At 36.2% G+C, this 17832-nt stretch overlaps 1 protein-coding gene across 3 annotated transcripts in view; it reads left to right on the top strand.

The window, feature by feature from the left end:
* The window catches only part of ATP9B (ATPase phospholipid transporting 9B (putative)), a 167279-nt gene that overhangs the window by 114411 nt on the left and 35036 nt on the right, over positions 1-17832 (top strand). For all 3 annotated transcript variants that reach the window (XM_053940713.1, XM_053940706.1, XM_053940722.1), the window contains 2 exons: positions 2644-2804; positions 14494-14636. In XM_053940713.1, the coding sequence (XP_053796688.1) occupies positions 2644-2804; positions 14494-14636 (304 nt within the window). The remainder of the gene's footprint in view (positions 1-2643; positions 2805-14493; positions 14637-17832) is intronic.

Genomic DNA, 17832 nt, shown 5'->3' with positions numbered 1-17832 from the left:
TGAAAAACTTGTCAGCTTATTTACCATGCAAACAGACAATTGATGGTGTAAGCCATTACTTTATTGAGAACCATTAGCTATTTAAAGCTCTGTGCATAAATTAAAGAGGAGCTAAATGGATTTGTGGTTGTTGCTATTAGTAGCATTTTAAATTATACAGGCAATTATTGTGTTCATTTTCATTATCGTAGAGCAGCCCCTTTGCAAAACTATTGTGGTTTTCTTAGACATTACATACAAATTTTCCCTTGGATATTAAAATTTCTAGTGGTGTGTTTAATTTTGTTGTTTCAAATAGAACAAATACTATGACAAGTAGAAGAAAATTTGTTTTAGTAATATGGGAAGTAGCAATAAACATGTAAAATTACTCCAATTCTTAATTAATCTATTTCTATTATTTTCATAGTTATTCTAGTTACTATTTTCCAAAGAAAAGAAATAGCTTTTGTAAGATGGCATATTTTACAAATGCCTTGATAAAATCACAGCCTAGTTAAAATGGAGTTTATCCACTTTTCCAATATTCAAATGAATTTTAGAGAATGTTAGTGAATTTCTACATGAAATTTATCTGGATAGTTCAACAGTGTTTCATTAGTCAACTGCAGAAATTGTTTATGTGGAAAGGCACAGAATTAAACTAATTAAGTATCTTTTAGTACATTGGAATAACTAGTTTTTGAGAAATGGAGAATGCATTTCAATTAAAACTTACTTTCTTTGTGTGCCTTCTTAAGTAGAATTTTTCAATTGCCCTCACTGTAGTAAATAAAAATATTAAAATTTACTATGGCAAATAGTATGATCTATATTAAAAAGAATGGCATTATTAGTAGTAAATCAAGGGTTCTTGAGCAAAAGATTTATAATGTGAAAAGTTTTTCAGCATCAACTTTTTATTGTCATAATACCTCTCCAAACACATTTTTATTGGATCCCAATCTTAAATTCACATCTGTCTTCATCATTTAGAAAGGTATTAATGCTTTGAGTTAGCTTCATATCAGTGTGCAGTGGACTAAATTTAATGTTTCTCTCCTAAAAGTGGCATTCTTTCCAAAGAAGCTCTTGATTCATTTCTGTTCTGGGGTGGGGTTTTTTATGGGGGGTGGAGAGAGGAGAGATAGGCTTTCACTACGATGATGCAGGGGAAAAAAAAGTGTGAGGTAGTAGTTATGCATATTGCAAGACAGTGATTCTTTATTTTATTACAAAAAAAGACCAACTCTAGAAGGCCAGATTAAATCATTCCTTTCACTTTTTAATGGGATTTGGATGAATAGAGTAAAATATGCACTTTGCATTCATTGATAGCATCTTTAGGTTGAGGTAATTGAGTCTTTTTTCCCTGACTGAATGAATAATGACTTCATCTGATCCTCAGCGAGGCCTGAAACTTAGGCTGCCTTTGTCAACGCAAAAAGATCTGGGCTTTGAAACATGCTCTACTTCCCTGGCTTCATTTTTCTTCATTTTAATCCAAAAAACCTATTTTTCTCAATAATTCAAGCATAAACTATGTAGTAGTTGAAGCAGCGGAAATTGCAAGATATTTGTCCTCGTTGTGCTGCTTTTTAAATGCAGCTGATAAATCAACCGCTGTGGTCTTCAGCTGCCTGGTTCTCTAGGGAAGGGACAGCCCATGTGTAAGCAAGATTGCTGGAATTTTTAAGAACTATATTTAAAGTGCTTCTTTTGCAGACTGTTTGTTATCTAAGGAAGTGTTATGTTTTACTGGTCTTACTGGCAAGACTTGGAGATAAAAGGGGCATCTCTGATGTGGCCTAGGAAACTCTTCCTGACATAATTTTCCCACATATTTTACTGACTACTAGAGCATCCCAAAAAGTGGAGTATAAATACCCTAGCTTACATCATACATTATTGAAATGGTGAGAGTCTCAGCTACATAGCTTAAATATATTTTTTCATGAGAAACAGTGGATGAAAGATAGCTTCTCATAATGTTTTACTTAAAATGTTTCTAAATCAAATACCTTTTTATTCATGTGAAGCTGAAGCTCTGTGGCATAGGTTCAGATCTACAGAGTGAGATGAGAGCATAGTGACAAGTTGCAGTGCACTTGTCACACAAATAAGAAGCCTGTGACTTCTTTTTCGTGTGACAAGTGCACTGCGACTTGTGCCTGCTGGTTCTTGAATCTAACAAGTATTTGATCTTCTAGCAGTCAATGAGCTCCCTACAAATATAATACACCATGCCAGTATTTTTGCTGCATGCATGACAGAAGAAAATTGTCCCCGCTCACTTGTTCATCTGTAATTATCCTTTCTCCTTGCCCTTCTGTGTTCCTGTCCTAGAACAAGGAGTGTAGAAGGGATGTGTCAGACTTGAAGGTATTCCAAAAACTTTTCTGGGACAATTCACATTGGTTCTGGGAATTATTATTGCCACAAAACCAGGGAAAATCTTTTGTGTGCAAGCAAATGTACAAATAGGAATAACAATCAATGCAATTATCAAAGTTTAGTTAATTGTTACGTGCATGTTAATTGTTAAGTGCATGGATTTTTAATAGGTAGGAATAACCAAAGCAAACAATCGTTAATTGTTTGCACTGCAGAAGCATAAATTTAAGAAAAACTACTGACTAACTTGATTTCTTTTTCTTCCTCCAGGTTGGCTTGCTGGACCTGGAGCTGAATCAACTGACCAAAGCCCTGTTTTTGGCTTTAGTTGCACTATCAGTTGTTATGGTAACTTTGCAAGGATTTGTAGGCCCATGGTATCGCAACCTTTTCCGGTTCCTCCTCCTGTTTTCCTATATCATCCCAATCAGGTATGTATAAGAATGAAAACAAAATACAGTTGCCTAATTTCACTACATGTGGCTTAATTGAAATTTATACTTGCTTCTCATTGCAAAGGAAATTGATCTTATCAAGAAGCTGAAGGAGAAGGTGCCAACAAATCTGCTGATTCTTGAAGGATCACTATACAGAAAGCAATACTGTTGTATTTTTTTTTTGTATAATGTTCGTCTTGCTGGAGTAATCAGGATATCTAATCCTTTGCTAGCATAAATGTATTAATAAGGATACAAGGTATATGAGGAAGAGGTTTCAGGAAGCATGCAGTTGAATGAACTGCTAGACGCATTGTGGAATTTTATTTTTCATGCCTTAAATGCTAAAAATGTTCAGTTTCTCTGGTTAAAACACAGACGTTTTACCCCAATAATGATTAATTTAAATTGGATGGCTGAATAATGTAAGTGCTCTTTTACAATGAGAGGAGTTTTAACGTGTAACCAAGTAGAGACTTTCCCTGAATTAATTAATTCATTAAGCATGAGTACTGTATATTCCAATTGCAGATAAACTGGAACACGAAATAATATCCATGTGTGTAATCAAGTCTTCTGTGGACACAGAAATGAGAACACTCCCTCTGAACTGAATTATTTTCTTTGCATAGGTATTGCCTTTGCAGAATTGAAATACTGTTTCCTGTTAAAATACTCAATGTTTAGATTAAGGTAATTGTTAATTTTAGATCCTCTTTAGAACTGTTCAGTTTGAAATACATCATTCAGTAAGCCCAGTGATCAGCCAGAGTTAGCAGCATCTAAACTGTAGCTAGATTTAAGACCTGTCACCTCAGGCATGCACACAATATTTAAGTTCACATAGTAAAGAAAAGAAAAATAACAGGAGGATTTCATTAGGCCTTTTAATCTAAGCTTACATTACTTACACGTTACTGTGATCACATTTTTAAAGTACACGTCTGTGTGAAGGAAGTTATATCATATTTGACCAATGGGATATTCAGGAAGCCTCAGTCTTAACATTTTATAACTTAATGGACTTTATTTTTATAGTACTTTTGTGTTGCAAGAGAAACTGATTCTGTGGGAAGTTGAAGAACAAGGTTCTGGCAAATCAGTTGGAACCACAATTTTGGGACATCTTTCTAAACACTGTCGCTGTCATAACTCCTTTACTGCTTGAATGATGCTGTTCAATCATGTTTCCATCCCCCCCTACACACTCAGTTACTGAGTATTAAACAATTTATCCATGTGAATAGGCAAAAAGGCCTCCATTGAAATGGTTAAGTCTATGTTTTACTCAGAGATGCCCTTTAAAACCTCCAGGGGAGGGGAAAAAAGAGCTAAGGATATAAAGGATCACTTCTAACTAAAGGATAACTTCTAACCATTTTAATGTCTTTGTTACTGGATGCAAGAGGATTAAGGCCATAGAGGTGTAGTAAGTAAATTTTACTCTGTATTGAAAGCTCAACATATGCCATTGAAAAAACATGTTCACTGGGCAGCTCATTTTCAATGTAAGAGTTCTTTAGTGGATGTGTGGAATAGCTTTTCTCCAAAAATAATTTCTAGCATGCATCTAATCCAATTTACAATTGTTTGTGAGAGATAATATAAAAACTAAAAATATTAGGGAATATGGTTGGTTTAGTTCATCAGACAGGAATTTATCACAGAATGCTTTCCTCCCTAGAGATTTATCTGTTTCTCTACCAAATTTTCTTCAACCCGAATCTTCATAAATACAGGGTTGCTTCCCACACTGTCAGCAAGATGAACAACTCAATCATGCTGGTGTTCAAATTTGACTACATTTCCCTTCCTCTCTTTTGTATGTTAAGCATGGGAATAACTTAATTTTTAGGCTGTACTTGAGTGTAAACTCTCAAAGATGAAAATTACAAAACAAATGACATTGAAGCCCCAGGTGTTGTATCTTCCCATTATTTTTAAAATAGCTATGTGGGGGAAATAATGAAATTACAGACATAAATGAAATGTCAGAGATTAGGATTCACTGATAGAGGCAAAGCATAGCTGGACTCAGGCATACATGAAATGTGTTGCTTGATAGTTTCAGAGAATTCAGGAAGTTTCTTAATTGTGGAGCTTTTTTGCAGTTCTGTTTGGCTTTTTGTTTGCAGAGCAAGGGAACTTCTAGGTATGCAATAAAAATAGTTTTTCATGGCTAGATGTTTTTGGTGAAGATCATCAGGAAGACGATGATAGAGTTAGTAGAATTTAACTGATCTCTATGCAGCCTCTCCTATAATTAATAGGAAGAGGAATGCTTCAGAAAGAAGCTACTTCCTTGTGTTTCAGCTGCATCCTAAGTACTCGTCTAGATCTAGCCAAGTGTTGCTTCACTTTGTGCAAGGTATTACTGTGGGGCATGTAAGACTTAAGTATAAACATAAAACTGTAAAAAAGACCCAACAGCACAGCAAAATAAAAACCACCCGAATAAGCAACATTTACCCACCCCTCACCTCCCAAAAATCAGCCTCCAACATTGCACACAGTCTGTGATGTACAAGGAATCAAGAAAAATGGAGAAAAAGTAGTAATAAACAGATAACAAAAGCTTAGTCCATCTCTAAACTGTTTGTAAGTTAGAGTCATTAGGCACAAAATGTTTTGAACAGCCCCAAACCCCCAGAAACATTTGGCCCTTTAAAGTGTTGATGTCATTGATGTTTTCTTTTTCCATATGGAGAAACCATAGCCCAGGGAGCCTCCATAGGCAATCTGCTGCCCTAAGAAGTCAAGCTATTTTAATTTCTTAAGATTTATCAGAGAAAGAGGATATAAAGCAAGTCCTTGACAGACTGTCCAAAACAAAGTAAATTTCTCTGTGATTATCTTCACCCATTATCTGAGTTTTTCCATGTTCCTTAGCATTTTTAGTCTTTTTTTCTAGTTGGCTCTAAAAATCCTCAAGTATGTCCATGCCGCTGCTCTTTGTGATACCAGTGTGGAAGTTCTTAAGTCTGTGATGGCACCTTTATTTTTTTAATAAGGTGCTTTTGTTGAATAACTTGTATTTTTGGATTGTCTGTTTTCTGAATGACAAGGGTCAGAACAGCTGGGGTGGGGGAAGATTTTTGAATTTTAAGTGCAAGAGAATAGAAGAGGTTTTAATCAGTATAGGATGCAAGATACCAGCTACTACTGCGATGAAAATTCCAATGTTTGTGTATATGGGTGTAGGAAAGATGCTAAGGTTGTTAGAGAGCCTTGTCACAAAATTATTCTGTTCTTTTCCCCAGCCTTGAGTACTAACATGTCTTTATCAGCTCACTTGAGCTATCGTAGCAAATGGTTCAGAAAGCCCAGCCAAAGAAAAGACTTAGTGATCACACTGCCCCACAAACTGGATCCCCTCCATCGCCAGTGGACTTTGTTAATTCATTGTCCAGTCTTCTTCACCACCTTGAAAGACAAAGTGAGTTGCACTTTGTGTTAAGGTCTTCTGTATGTTTGGGTTTTGTTTTAAAAAAATAAATAAATAACTAAATAATGTAGCCAGGAAAGTTTTTCAAGATAATTAGCCAAACAATGTTTGGTGAAATTGCTGCCTCACACATACAGATGTGTGAGTATTGTAGTTGTATGTGCTTCTGCTTAGCTGTTAAGAACTGTAGAATATTTACCACAAAATTATAAGATATTGACTGGGGATCTGTTAAAAACGTGTATCACCCAAGCTCTATATCTAATAGCAATTTAAAGCTGGATTGACAGGGGCTTAATCAGCCATCGTTTTAGAAGGATCCTTTAGTTTTAGTGTGAACAGAAGTTGAAATATCTCTTGTCCTTTCCTTTGTACACCCCAACGCTCCTTGTCATTGAGCTGTTCTGCCGAAAGAAGCTGTCCCAAATGACTGAAAGAAGCTGCCTTGCACTTAAGTAGTAAAGTTTTGGGGCACTACATGGTTTCTGGCTGGGTTTTTTTGGGGGTCCTTAAGAGAAGGACTTAAATCCTTCAAATTATCTCAGTCTGTTCTCAGGGGCAGTGAGGAAAACACTGCTAGGAGGTCTTATGTCTGGAATTCATTAATAGCCCCTCAAATCCCAGATCATACAGATATGAATTTCTGTGTTTTCTTGAAATTCAGGGAACTCACACCTATGCAGACTGTCTAACAGCAGCAAGCAGCCATGCTGCTTTCAGTCATGCTGTAGTTTCTGCTGTGTTGAAGCTCTAATCTGTATAATCTATAGATGTGAGAGTATCATTATGTGATGTCTCACACAGAGAGACAGAGTATATATTAGATATATGATGCAAAGGTTTCAGTGTGGAAGAGCTAAAGAGCTGCTTATGAAGTGGCTTAAGCAAGTGATTTAATACACATTTAGTGTATTGTGCTTTAATGCCATATAACGCAATCTCTATAAAGACTGAAAAACATTATGTGATGCTTCATGACATTTTACTAATTAATTTTGCAGCAGAAGTTAAGGTGTGTCTCTCTTGTGCTAAGACTGTCTTACACTGTCCAGTGTGGTGCTGTACTACTGCCTGAGCTAGCTTTGTGCTTCTCTTAAAATGTCTGATATTCATGCTACATAGAAAAAACAGAGAATCAAAAAGTTATTTAGATTAAAGGAGACTTTTAAGATCATCAAGTCCAACTATTATTAATCCAGTGCTGCCAATCCAGCACTAAAACATTTCCCTAAGTGCTAGTTAGTCCGATCTGTGGGTCTTTTAAAATTCCTCCAGTGATATAGACACTACCACTTCCCTAGGCAGCTAGTTCCAATGCTTGGCAACAGTTCTAGTGAGGAAATTTTTCCTAATATACAATCTAGAGTTCCCCTGGTGTGACATGATGCTGTTTGCTCTTGAGACTGACCCCCACCTGGCTACACCCTCCTTTCAGGCACCCCTGAGCCTCCTTTTCTTCAGGCTAAACACCCCTAGCTCCCTCAGCTACTCCTCATAGGACTTGTGCTCCAGACCCTTCCCCAGCTTTGTTGCTGTTCTCTGGACACACTCTAGCACCTCAATGTCATTCTTGTAGTGAGGGGCTCAAAGCAGAGCACAGGACTTGAGGTGTGGCCCCACCAGTGCCAGGTACAGGGCCGACTGCTGCCCTGGCCCTGCTGGCCACGCTATTACTGATACAGGCCAGGGCTATTGGCCTTCTTGGCCACTGGGCACTGCTGGCTAAGGTTCAACAATAGCCAACCAGCACCTCCAGGTCCTTTTCTGCTGAGCAGCTTTCTAGCCAGTCTCTCCCCAGCCTGTGGAGCTGCTTGGGGTTGTTGTGGCCCAAGGGCAGGACATGGCACTTGGCTTTGCTGACCCTCATACAATTGGCTTCTGCCCATTGACACAGCCTGTCCAAACCCCTCTCTGTAGGTCCTTCCTTCCCTCCAGTGGATCAACACTCCCACCCAGTTTGGTGTCCTCCACAAACTTACTCAGGAGGAGCTAGATCCCCTAGTCCAGATCATTATTACAGATATTTATAAAACAGGGCTGGGCAAAACACCGAGCACAATCAGACTAAAAAATAAATCATTTTTTAAACTGATCTATTGTAGTAAATCTTCCTCCTTTCAAATCTTGCAACACTGCCTATTTGCTCCTAGGTTTTTTTTTCTGGTTTTACAGCAAGTAATACCGAATTTGTGTAGAATATACAAAAAAAAAACCCAAAAAAACATTTTAAATATTATTTGTATTGGACCTCCACTATGAATATTGTCACATTGGTATAAGAGGCCTAATGAAGGACAGCATCTGAGTTGATAAATGTGATAAAAACAAAGAAACATTTTTCATAGGAAGCGGTCACTGTCACTCTGATCTGCCCATGCTACATCTCTCAAGCAAAGGTGCTTGTTTGACATATGGGTCTTTTTTTTTTGGCATTCTTCTGTGTTTTAAGCCTGTAAGAACTTCACAGATAAATTTTTTCATTAATTATTCCCTAGATTTCCTCCTGGATTTTTAAGTTCTATCTATGTTACAACAAGTAATTTTCTGTATCTGAGTTGCATTTGGCCCTTAAAAAACTGCATGTATCACAGTCGTTATAGCAATACAGAGTTGATACACATTTTTTTGCCACAAATATTTAATCGTAAATGTGTGGCGTTGAGTTCTCTTTTAAAGTTGCATTAGCTCCCAGGGTTTCATGCAAAATGCTATGTGTACCTTCCTTAATTTTCTTTTATATGCTCACATAATAGACAACATTTAGAAAAATTAGTGCAAGAGAAGTAGTGAGACCAGTTATGAAGCAAACAGAAACACAGTTGTGAGGCTCTTCTTGGGAGTGCCAAACAGATAGCAAAAAAAGCTAAATAAAAAAAATATATAGTGGACAAAGCACAAAGGAATATTATATTCCCATTTCCTTGTCAAATAAAATATGAGAGATGGAGAAATTAAAGGATGACCTATAGGTTGATTTTCATTCGCTTAGATTTTTATATAATATTGTGCTTAAATGAAGTAACTTCTGTTTTGTTCTATTTTTATTTGTTTAATGCTAGTTAATATCAGTTACTAGCCTCCAAAAAATCAGTTTCTGTGAAGATTTAACTTTCCAGGTGTGTTGAATTGAAAATATTTTTAGTTGTTTCTTGACCAGTAATTTAAAAACTATTCCATTTTTTTCTACAGTTTGAATAATGCATATATCAGTGTATAGTTTATGGCTGTTTCAAGTAGGGATATGTTAAGAAGGTTAGGGGATGTAGCCATAGGGGATTCTGTACAGTTTTGGATAATAATGGGACCCAAATATCACCTTCAGTATCATTTTCACAGAGAAGGAAGTCCTGAAAATAAGACTGCATCTCAATTACTTCATTTATTTTAAAAAGTAGATACCACTTTGGGTACTCATACTGTATCTGGAGTTTTGGCAGTGCTCTGGTGTTTTAGTTACAAAACTCTTACATTACAAAACTGCTCAGGAAGATAGAAAAAAACCCTACCATCTAATTTTTAGTCAAAATCATACTTGAATTTTATTTTACACAATATCGCCTTGTTCACAAAATTGTCCTTGCTAACTTCATGAGGTCTTGATTGCTTTTCACTGAGTTGTGAATGGTAGAATGTTACTGGAGTTTCTAAATGTATTTGCCAAACTTTCTCAGTGAAGGCCCTTGCTTATTGGCAAATTTGTCCTTTTGACAAAAAAAACAAAAACAAAAACAAAAACAAAAAAAAAAAAAAAAAAAAAAAAAAAAAAAAAAAAACAAAAAAAAAACCAAAAAAAAGCCAAATCAGACACCTTTAGAAGAGGACCTTACATCATTACAATTTGTGGAAAAAAAAAAAAAAAGAAAGAAATTTAGAAGTCCTGTAAATAGGAATGTTTAATCTAAAACACTGGTGTTTTTGAGGGAATATTCATTTTTAACATGTAGTTAAATGCAGTGTGGATTCTGAAATGTTGTGTTATTTTTTTGTTCTGAAGTTGAATTGGAGAGAAACTCTGGCCCTTAATGGAATAAATCCCCAAGCTAGATAAAAATTGCCTTAGGATTGCCTGCTCTAGGGTAACTAGTGCTGAGGTGGAGACACAATTGTATTACTGTGTTTACTAGATATGCTCATTCTCTGCAACAGCCTTCAAATTCCTATATTAACATACTCTGCCTAAATATTGCATGTTAATTGGTTTGCTAAAAATTAGTGTTACTAATGCAACAGTTGCTAATGCTACATTGGATGCTGTTCTGTGTGTTTTCATGAATAACTGATGTGTTTGGACTTTGTTTAATTGAATTAAATTGTGAAGGATTTAAAAACTGGTGAATTTAAAATGTTTTGGTTATAAAATGAGGTTTCCTAAAGTCTGCAAAGAAATTATCAGAAATTATAGCTAATATTATCAGGCACTGAAAGTAGCTTTATTTTGAGTAAGCTTAATGTCTCCTTGTTTTATTATGTAAAAATTCTTGTAATTTTCAGTGAAGTATTTTTATCCATTCCTGTGAAGATCTGTTGGAGAGGTTTCTAGTTTCAAAAGCAAATTCACTATTAATAGGCCATCAGCATTTTTAGTATTGCATCAGTTTCCATAGTGTGCTAAGCAATAGCTACAAGGATTTCAAAGATAAAAATTTCCTCTAAGACAAAAAGCATGAAGTCAGAGAAGGATACAGTGTGCAAATTCTTAGAATTAATACTAAAAAATTAATCTATGGCACTCATTTTTATTCCTGTTTAATTCTTTATTCATCTTAACAATTCAAGCATGTACCCAATATCTTTCTGTGTGCCAGAAAGCTGTCTTGGACTGTTCTAGTCATTGGGGAGACATTATTTCTCTATAGACCAGCAGTGCCAGCTATTAGGTCCATCAACATAAAGGGGGTACATTCTGTTCTACTTAGCAGTGCATGCTGGAAAGCTAGAGTAATTCCTAAAATGCCATAATGCTTTGAAATATGGATTTCTCCTCACTGCTCAGCAAGAGAAGTTGGAGTCTTACTTTCTTTTCTCTTTTTTTCTTACCTTTAAATTATATTCAAGTATATTATAGTTAAATGTATAGAGTGTTTAGAACATCCAAATGAAGGGATACTGATGCTTATAAAAGCTGCAAGTAAAGATGCCTGCTGCACTTCAGCTTTGAGAAACTTTTCTGATTTTATCTTACTGAAGCACAGTTTTTCATATCTGAACAGCTGCAGAGCTCCATTGGTAGAGCAGACATGTGGATGTCTGTGTGTGTGTGCCATGTACCTGAGATTGAAGTGCTTAAATAGAGTATCCATCTCAGAATTCCTGTCTTGGTAGATAGCTTAAATGCCTCTTTGAAGTGGGATGGTGAGCAGCTTTCATCATTCAGTTAATCCACTTGCTCCTGGCTAGAGCAAATGTCCATCTGTTTTTTAAATAAACTAAGTGTGCTTGTGTTTCTTTTGTCAAGTTAGACGACATCCTTTGTACTTGACTGGCTAACTAGCAGGTTCACATCCCTAAGAGGAGTAAATCTCTTGCTGTTCCTTCGGTTTCAATGTGAGGTGTGAGGTGTGTTGCTTTGGTCTTTATATTCACTCTGAAAGTTAACAGACAAGCATAATAAGAATGCAATTTGCACAGTACTGGCTCTGGATTGAGTAAGATAGGGTAGAACTGTAGTTAACCAGTGTGAGGCAAGTTACTTACAGTATTTTTCTCACTATATTGTAGCATTTTCAGTACAAAGAATCTGTAGAGTCTGCCTTCTGTTGTCTGTCCTTTTGTTACATATATTTGCATGACTGAGGACAGATGAAATTAGGGAAATGTTAGGGAAACTGCAGGACTAATTGGGGTATATCACCACAGAGAAGGGTAATTTTCAAATGATGACCATTTTGGGAAAATAAGATGGGAAAATAAGATGTAGTTAAAGCATGAAATACCATCCTAAATGGTAAATCTTGTATCTAAAATGTATGTTTCTTTTCTACTGCAACATGTTTTGTCTTCTGCTATACAAATTCAGGAGGTAGGGGACGTAGAATAAACTTTTTTTCAGTGTGTGCCAAAATTTCAGATCCTCTCACAATTGTAATTAAATGCATCTCTTCTTTATGGGATAGTGCAGATTGTGACTCACTCTTCCCTGAACTGTTACGTCAGGTAACATTCACAATCTGTTGCTGTGATTCCAAGAGGATAGATGAAAACTCCTGGTAGCTGCTCTTTTTGTTATGCAGTTAAGTCAGGATGATGTCAGGACTCTTACAAAGTGCATTAGCAATATTTTGACCTTGATATGTACCTTTGAACAATTCTAAGAGTTACATTACTGTAAACCTGTTGTTTAACTTGGGACTCTTGTGTTGGCAACTTAGTACAAATAGTTTGCAGAATCACAGAATATGCTGAATTGGAAGGGACTCATAACGATCATCGAGTCCATCTTCTGGTCCTGCACAGGACCATCCGCAAGTCACACCATGTGCCTGAGAGCATTGTTCAAACCACCTTGAACTCTGTCAGGCTTGGTGCTGTGACAGCTTCCTTGGGGAGCCTGTGCTAGTGCCCAACCATCCTTTGGGTGAAGAGCCTTTTTCTAATATTCAAACATCCCCTTACACAAATCAGGCCATTACCTCAGGTCCTGTCACTGGTCATCACAGAGAAGAGATCAGTGTTTGCCCCTCCTCTTCCCCTATGAGCAAATTATAGACTATGATGAGGTCTCCCCTCAGTCTCCCCTTCTCCAGGCTAAACAGACCAAGTGACCTCAGTAGTTCACGTAGCTACTGTCCTACCTGTGTTTTCAGTATTTCTGTTAGAGCAGAGTCAAGAGAAATCAACACATGCCTTTTTCTTAGTCACTGCTTGTGGCAAGCACATTTCTCTCTCAGGATTTTTTATTGAGGTGCACAGAGAGAAATGAAAGAGAAAACAATTTCTATTTCTGCTCCTTGTTTTTCTCTTGTGGAATGTGTTTGGAGAATTGTTTACCCAGAGTGAGCGCTTGGTTGGATCATGGTGGATTGTTTGGGCCTGAGAGCCAATCGGATCCACCTGTGTCTGGACTCTGGAGAACAGGGTCACGAGTTGTGAGTTAGTTAGATATGATAGTTAGAGAAAGTAGCATGTAGTATTTAGTATCCTCTTTTATATAGCATATTAATGTATTATAACATAATTATAATAAATAAATCATTCAGCCTTCTGAAATGGAGTTAGACGTCATCATTCTTCCCATTGGGTTCACCGACATCTACAACAACTGCTCCTCTGACATGGCAGCATAAACATGGTGAATAGCCAGAGGAAAGTAGCATTTGAATGGTTTAGAACAAGGTGGATAGAGTTTTGTGTTGGAGCATTTTATTATGGGGAAGATTAATGTGATTAAATTAGTGAAGACTTTTTATTGTAACATGGAAATACAAGGTGCATCTTAGTTCTTATATGATGAAGACATGGAAATATTAAAAAATGAATACACAGAGTGAACTGGAAAAACATACTTTTGATTTTGGACTTCTGTGTATAATCAGTAAAAGTTGCTGCAAATTGCATATTTCCTGTTAGCGAGCAACCCAAAGATTACTTCATGCCAAAATGCTATCACAATGGTGCATTTTACTGGTTCACACTTTCCTCCGTTTATGACAGACCCTCTCTAGCTATGTTTTGGGAAGGACAAAAATAGCATTGATTTGTTGGGAAAGAGGAATTGACAAATATAGTTGTACTATCCTAAAGAAATAATGTTGGTTGTTTTTTTTTAAAAAAAAAACACCAGTGACTTGAAAAGGTACAAAAATATTTGTAATTTCACATCATAAAGAGAACATAGGTGGTGCTTGGGTTTTTTTAGTAGATAAAACCTGTGACTTGAATAGTGATCTGTTCTTGCTATATGTTACCCCTCTGTATACGTGTTGTAATGTAATTAAGTCAAGAGTCTTCACAAAATGTTGGAATCTGTCTCATGCAGAATACATGATACTGCATTTGTTGGTATTGGCATATCTTCTAAAATTCTGGGATGAAGCCTGTGATATGTACTCTACAAACACATAAAAAAAGCTTTGTTCCAAAATTGCGGTGCACATAGGTTTAAAATCTTTCTTTTTTCAGGTATACTAAAAAGAAGAGCTATTCAGATATACTAAAAAGAGCTTCTAGTGTTATTTTTATGGTTATCATTTTCACTTTGCCTAATATTCACACTGATTATGGTATAAATTTCCTTTGCAGTTTACGTGTCAACTTGGACATGGGTAAGGCAGCCTATGGGTGGATGATTATGAAAGATGACAATATTCCTGGAACAGTTGTTCGAACTAGCACCATACCAGAAGAGTTGGGACGATTAGTTTATTTACTAACGGATAAAACAGGTATATCAGGTTACCATTCTACAATCTGGTAACTTCTATAAAATTTCTAAATGTAATTCTATGAATATGCTAATGTAAGAATGGATTTAGACTACTGATTTTTGCTTCTCAATAAAATTTTACACATTTGCTTGAGGACTTTTACAAGTACCAATAGGCTTCAGTAGGCCAGTACTTGGAAGTTAAAGTCAGCATTTGGTAGTACTCTGATTTATTCCAGAGGGAGCAGCTCTTCTATAGCAAGAGGATACTGTACAGCACGAGTAAGAGTACCATATATCTTCCTCTGAAAAGACTCTCGAAGAGCACTCAGGATGCTAGTTTATTCTGCACTTCATTGCTACTGCAATATTGTATGATAACAAGTTATGAATGACCTTTGAGAGAGCAAGTAATTTCCAAAACAAGTCATGAGATCAGCCTCCAAAATTATATCTGTTGTCCCGGTGAAGCTACTTGCTCTTTATTAGTTACTGCTCCAGTAACTAGTTCTAGAACTGCTCTAGTAGACCAGTTCTAGAGCTGCTGAATGATTTCACCTTCATAACTGTACTCTGTTACTGTACCTCATCTGTTGTACTGGGATCCCCAGCCCTTACTGGGATCAGAAGGTAAGTACTGAGAGTGTGAAGAATAGCTTGTGTTACACTCTCTTGTTTCTTTCTGAGATTGAATAAATAATTTCTAGTAGATATACATGTTTTTTTTTAAAGAAGCTTTACTTCTGAACAGAAAAAGTTGTTTTTCGAAAAGCTTGAAGAATTCTTTTACTGGTTTTAAGTAAAATATAGTTCAAAATCATGAAAAGCTGCTGGGGAAGGCAGGCGTTGGCCTCTGTTATACTGCTCCGAAAGCATAATACACGATTTATATCTCCTTCTGTTTGAAATAGTTCTCTATTCCCTCCCATGCTAACACTTCCATTACTGCATATTTGAAATGAAGTGTAAATATAATATATCGTCACATTTTCAAAACATACTTTCTTTTTTTTTTTCTATAGGCACATACGTTATCCTATATACATCTGAATGTTGTTCTTCTATTTTGTAAAAGGAAAGTATATTGCTTAGTGTGGCAATTCTTCAGAGCAAGTGAATGATTCTTAAACAAGTCTTATTTTGGTTACCTAATGATTTGTATACTATTTGAAACTGCTTATTGATTTTAATTGCACCCTTCATCATGATAATTTATGTAACATTGAGTCCTGTCATATTGAAGACTTGAAATATTTAATTTACAGCATATGTTTGGAAAAATATGTTCAAAAGTAATTTATTTTCAAAACAATGCAGTAAAGTTAACTTACAAAGTAAATTCTATAGTTAGTTACAAAACACTACTTTCTAAGCAAAACCAGTGTAGACTTTTTAAACTTTGCTAGTAGAGATTCCAAATTGTTGGTATTCAACCTCAAAGGCTTTTCAGAGGATTGAGATCTGCTGAGCTCTGGTGGAAGGTCTGAATCTGTACAATAATGATGTAAAAATGAAAGTGAAGGCCATACTCTAGGACAGTAGTTTCAAAGTGTTTTGGAAAGAAGCAGAGTCAGCAGTCTCACCCTATGCGCTTTTACCTGAGTGTCAGCTGAAAGCTCACGTAAGTGAAAATATGCCAGGAGTCCTGGAGATGTCACCAGCTTCACACCACTGACTGTGCCTTACAGAGACGGGAAACACTGTTCTGTTTTAATAATCTTAAGTGCCCCGCAAATTTTAAACTGTTCTTCGTTCTGGACAAACACATTGACAATGTTCTTTTTACCCAAGTCTTTTGGTAGCTGCTTCCAAATTTCTTTCCTGAATACATTTGTTCTCATTATGCATTTTATGATAAATGTGAAACATACTGTTAGGTAATGAACAAAGTCTGTACTCTTAATCCATGATTGACATCCATGATTATACAGTTTATAAGAGCTGGTCTCAGCACTTTCTCATTTGAATTTTCATTTCTAGTAATATAAACCAGTTAATTCTGTTCTGCCCACTTAAGGCCTGGCTGTTAGAGGATAAAGAAGGAAGTCAGTTTTGTAGCCATCTGCCCAAGTGGGTGCTACTAAAAAGTAGCACTAAAAGGCTGATTTAGTTAAATGTAAACAGGTGAAGTTTTTCTCAATACTGGAAAAGAAAGGGAATCCACAGAACTATCTGCAAAAGTCTTATATTGTGGCCCAGGCTTCACTGGAAATGATTGAGAATTAGTTGTTGAGTCTAAGGAGCATTGCATTACTAACATAATTGCAAGGTAGTCCTTTGTATGATTGTAAATTGGGTTTGTGCTTTATCAATAAGCTTTTTGACAAGAAGCGTCCATCACAGTGGCTCTCTCATTTGCCACAGTATAATAGAAAATGAAGTATCCCAATAATTGCATTATAGTTTCCTTATTGTGGGACAAGAAAGCAATGTGGTATAATTAGGTTTGATTGGAGTGCATGTTTCCGGTAAGATCTGAAATTAATGATGTTGCTATAGTGACACATCTGCGGCCACCAGTGCATGAAACATAAAGTAATTCATTCGACAAGAGAAGACATCTGTTAACTGCAAGGATGCAGAGCATATTGACACTGACCAGAAATACTAGACGTTATGTGATAAATGAACAAATGATGCTGAAACAGGAGGACAGACAATTTGTACTTGATCTGCTGGGAGAACTTTAATCTTCTCACTGGTTGCATTTGACAATGCCATTGTTTAAAGAACAATGCTGCAGAGAACTCATAAATTTTAAAACTTAACTCAGGGTGCAGCCTATTAAAGCAATACATTAATTCCTTTGTTAGGGAGTTTTTATCTTCATGTAGAACAAAGCCATTACTAAAAACACCCAGTAAAACAACAGGTTTTTTTTAGGACCCACATTTTAATTATAGCATCCATTACCCATAATGCCATGTTGTTTGTACTTGAATCACATACAAGTTTGACAGAAAGGTGTCATCCGTTATGATGGTGGGTAGCAGTTAGCATGAACATGGTTTCTTATGCTCTCCAGGGTACAAAAAAATTCTAATGGTGAAAAAAAATATATTTAATAATATTTAAGTTAATAATATTTAATGAGAATTTTTGTTTCTTTGGATGTGGGATAGAAATCCACCTGCTATTCACAACTGCCGGTGTGTTCAGTTAAAACAAATGTGTAGTCTTCCAAGTGTAGTTATTTACTAATGAATGCACTTGTA

Source organism: Vidua chalybeata, chromosome 1 (genome assembly GCF_026979565.1).
Source record: "Vidua chalybeata isolate OUT-0048 chromosome 1, bVidCha1 merged haplotype, whole genome shotgun sequence".
Lineage (NCBI taxonomy): Eukaryota > Metazoa > Chordata > Aves > Passeriformes > Viduidae > Vidua > Vidua chalybeata.
This window is presented reverse-complemented; position numbering and strand designations above follow the sequence as displayed.